Genomic DNA, 3,835 nt, shown 5'->3' with positions numbered 1-3,835 from the left:
CCGCAGATGACAGCCTCAGGGGCCGCATGTGGCCCGCGGGCCGGGTGTTTGAGTCCCGTGATGTACATCAATCATATCCAGAAACATCTGAAATAATCCAACCACATGTAAAAAGTTGTAGGACATCAGTATCATGATCCTCATCCAAAAATATCATCAACCTCCTCTTTCCATGTACATGTTATATATTGTTATAGACACATGACACATGACACATGACCTGTCCATAATTCTGATTTTAATGAACTCCTGAAATGACCTCTGTTGGACTTTCTCACTTTATTGCAGAAGATGTTCCTTCTATAACTGCACACAGACCATGTCAGTCATCAGCCACTCCAACTGCAGCAACACCAGTGATTTCATCCTCAGTGGAATCCCATATCTGGAGGATTTCAATCTCTGGATGGGTTTTCTTCTCATCGCCATGTACATTGTTGCTGTTATGGGGAACATCTCAATTCTTTATATCATCAAGGTGGATCAAGAGCTACACAAACCCATGTACATCTTTCTCTTCATGTTGTCAATGATAGACCTGTTCATGGCCACCACGACCATGCCAAGAATGATGGGGATCTTCTGGATGGCTGATTTCAAGATTGCTTTCAATATGTGTCTTACCCAGATGTTCTTCATCCAATTTCTCTCTGCTCTGGAGTCTGGGATATTGGTGGCCATGGCTGTAGATCGTTATGTAGCTATTTGTCACCCTCTACGATACTCTGCTATTCTAACCAATGAGAAAATGTGTATAATGTCCACACTAATTGTTGTCAGAGGCGCTCTTGTTATTATTCCTCTCCCACTCATCATCAAGAGACTTCCTGAGTGGAAAAATAACGTCCTGACACATTCCTACTGCCTGCACCAAGAGGTGATGAATCTGGCTTGTGGAGACATAAGGGTCAATGTTATCTATGGACTCTTTGTAACCCTTTCGGTCATGGGCATAGACTCTCTCTTCATCTGTTTTTCTTACTTGATGATCATTAAGACCATGTTTGGTCTGGTGGAAGAAGCTAGTATTGTACCCTTCAGAACGTGTGCCACCCACATTTGCGCCTTCCTCGTGTACTACATACCCTTGATTGGTTTGTCCGTCGTACACAGGTTCAAGAACAGAACAATTCCAAACCTTCATATTCTGTTTGGGAATGTCTATCTCCTCCTCCCCCCTGTTATAAACCCCTTGATTTATGGGATAAAAACCAAGCAGATTTGCAACAGACTTAAAAAGATATGGAGTAAAATAATCCATCTGGAAAAAAACATTCTGGACTGATATTTGCATAACAAAGAAAATACCAAATCATGGACACCTTACAAAAGACTTTTCTCTGACTTCCGTTTGCAGATGCTGATAGTCATGAGAGTCATCATCACCGCTCCTCTAGAGGGGTCACCAGTGCAGGGTAATGTCAAGGACTGATCTTCCTGAACTTGAACTCTGGACTCTCCTGTCTTGCTTTGCAGCCTTGACCGCTTTGCTACAGTAACCCTTGCTTGTTTTAGCTTCGCCCCAGCCATGTGTTTGCCGCTGATGGTGAATTGATATGGATTGCACTTGCTTTGTGACCCATCACAGTAATTGCTGCCCGTTATTTATCCACAGCTTTATACTTACTGTGCCTGATTATTATCGATTGTCAGTAATCCAGCTTCTCCGTGTTTAACCACTATTGCTCTCCTGCATACCGAACTCTGCATATGTCTGACCACGGCTGATCTCTGGCCCTTGTATACCGAACTCTACATATGTCTGACCATGACTGATCCCTTTCGCCATTATACTCCTTCACCTGCAGCCCAGCCATCAATTGGGGGCTATCCTGAAGTCCACACCCTCTTGTAGGGGTTTAGGGTGACAACCAGGGGATTCCTTAGACTTTGCACCCCAGGCTAGCATGTGACAACCCTAATTGCTGCTATCCCATACTGCACTACAACTACTTCAACTCCTTAAACTACAACTCCTTGAAGTGTAACTTCTAAAAGAGCTATGAAGTTTGCATTACTACTGACTATTATTGTAAACTGTGCCGTTGACTCGTCTATTGAATTCTGGACCCGAGAAAAAGCATCCGGAGGTTTCCTAATAGTTCTTAATTGTATTTCTGTAAACTCATTTATGGCAGTAGATCTGATCCCTTATACACCTCTTTCCTACCTGAGGTGCACTATTTCTAATCTTGGAGGGGGTCATTACTAAGTCTGCCCAAACATAGTGCCATAAGCCCCTGTCATAAATCGCTGGACAGTGTAAGGCAGGGTATGGATGTCTAAGTTGGGTGCCACAGCCACACCTGAGGGTGTGGGTGCCTGAACTCCGGCTGTGGCACCCAACTTAGACATCCCTATCCTGCCTTACAATACATCTGGCTTACCTGCAGGACTCAAACCAGTGCTTCTACATCGGAAATGGGGAAATTCTAATATGAAAGACTTGGGGTTGGGGTGGGAGAAGAATTGACTGATTGTCTGACTTTTAACCCATTGGCGCTGCAGTCAGTTTTGGCCTTAATGACAAAGCCCCAATTTTGAAATCCGACATTTGTCACTTTATGTCTAAATAATTTTGTAATGCTTTTACTCATCCAGGTGACTCTGAGAATGTTCTTTTGTTACACATTGTACGTTGTTAGTGGTAAATTGTGGTCAAAATATTTGTTTGTTTGTGAAAAACGCCAACATTTTCCAAAATTGTTATTTGTCTCCTTGTACGATCGTTATACCACACAAATGAGTTAATAATTATCATTCACCACATGACCACTTTATGTTGACATCATTTTTTAAATGCCGTTTTATTTTTACGTTTTGCAGCAGTTTTTAAGATTTCCAAAACATATTTTTTAGGCGCCAATTTAGTTCTGAAGTGGCTTTGAGGGGCCTTTATACTAGAAAACACCAATAATCATCCAATTTTAAAAAACTGCACTCTCTAAAGTATTCAAAACAGCATTTAGAAAGTTTGTAAACCCTTTAGGTGTTTCACGGAAGTTAAAGCAAAGTGGAGCTGAAATCTAAAGATTTCATTTTTTTAATTAAACATTACATTTTAATCCTTTTTGTTTCTGTAACACGGCCGGTGATAAAGCGCCCCTCCGGTCTGAGGACAAAATTTATAAATATGATAATGTATATGGAGTAATATTACCTTGTGCCCTCCAGTTGCGCCTCTCTGCCGTGGATCTGCCGCTTAAGGGGTCCCCTCAGGGGCGTAACTAAGAAAAACTGGGTCCCCCTGTAAATAACACCATAACGCCCTTCCCTATAGTGTCATACAGCCCCCTGTAAATAGCCCCATACAGCCCCTCCCTGTAGATAGTGCCATACAGCACCCCTGTAAATAGTGCCATACAGCCCCCCTGTAGATAGTGCCATACAGCCCCCCTGTAAATAGCACCATACAGCCCCTCCCTGTAGATAGTGCCATACAGTCCCCCTGTAGATAGTGCCATACAGCCCCTCCCTGTAGATAGTGCAATACAGCCCCCTGTAGATAGTGCCATGCAGCCCCCCGGTAGAAAGTGCCATACAGCCCCCCTGTAAATAGCACCATACAGACCCTCCCAGTAGATAGTGCCATACAGCCCCCTGTAGATAGCTCCATACAGCCCTCCCTGTAGATAGTGCCATACAGCACCCCTGTAGATAGTGCCATAGAGCCCCCCTGTAGATAGTGCCATACAGCCCTCCCCTGTAGATAGTGCCATACAGCCCCCACTGTAAATAACACCATAACGCCCCTCCCTATAGTGCCATACAGCTCCCCTGTAAATAGCACCATACAGACCCCCTGTAGATAGCTCCATACAGCCCTCCTGTAGAT

General features: G+C 43.7%; 1 protein-coding gene across 1 annotated transcript; it reads left to right on the top strand.

Annotated features, from left to right (window-relative positions):
- The first annotated feature begins 319 nt into the window (after positions 1–319).
- LOC142698218 (olfactory receptor 51E1-like) lies at positions 320–1,285 on the top strand. The gene has a single exon (XM_075847861.1). The coding sequence runs from the start codon at positions 320–322 to the stop codon at positions 1,283–1,285; it is 966 nt and encodes a 321-aa protein (XP_075703976.1).
- Positions 1,286–3,835: the final 2,550 nt, after the last annotated feature.

Source organism: Rhinoderma darwinii, unplaced genomic scaffold (genome assembly GCF_050947455.1).
Source record: "Rhinoderma darwinii isolate aRhiDar2 unplaced genomic scaffold, aRhiDar2.hap1 Scaffold_100, whole genome shotgun sequence".
Lineage (NCBI taxonomy): Eukaryota > Metazoa > Chordata > Amphibia > Anura > Rhinodermatidae > Rhinoderma > Rhinoderma darwinii.
Note: the sequence above shows the minus strand (reverse complement) of the source record. Positions and strands in the feature narration are given on the sequence as shown.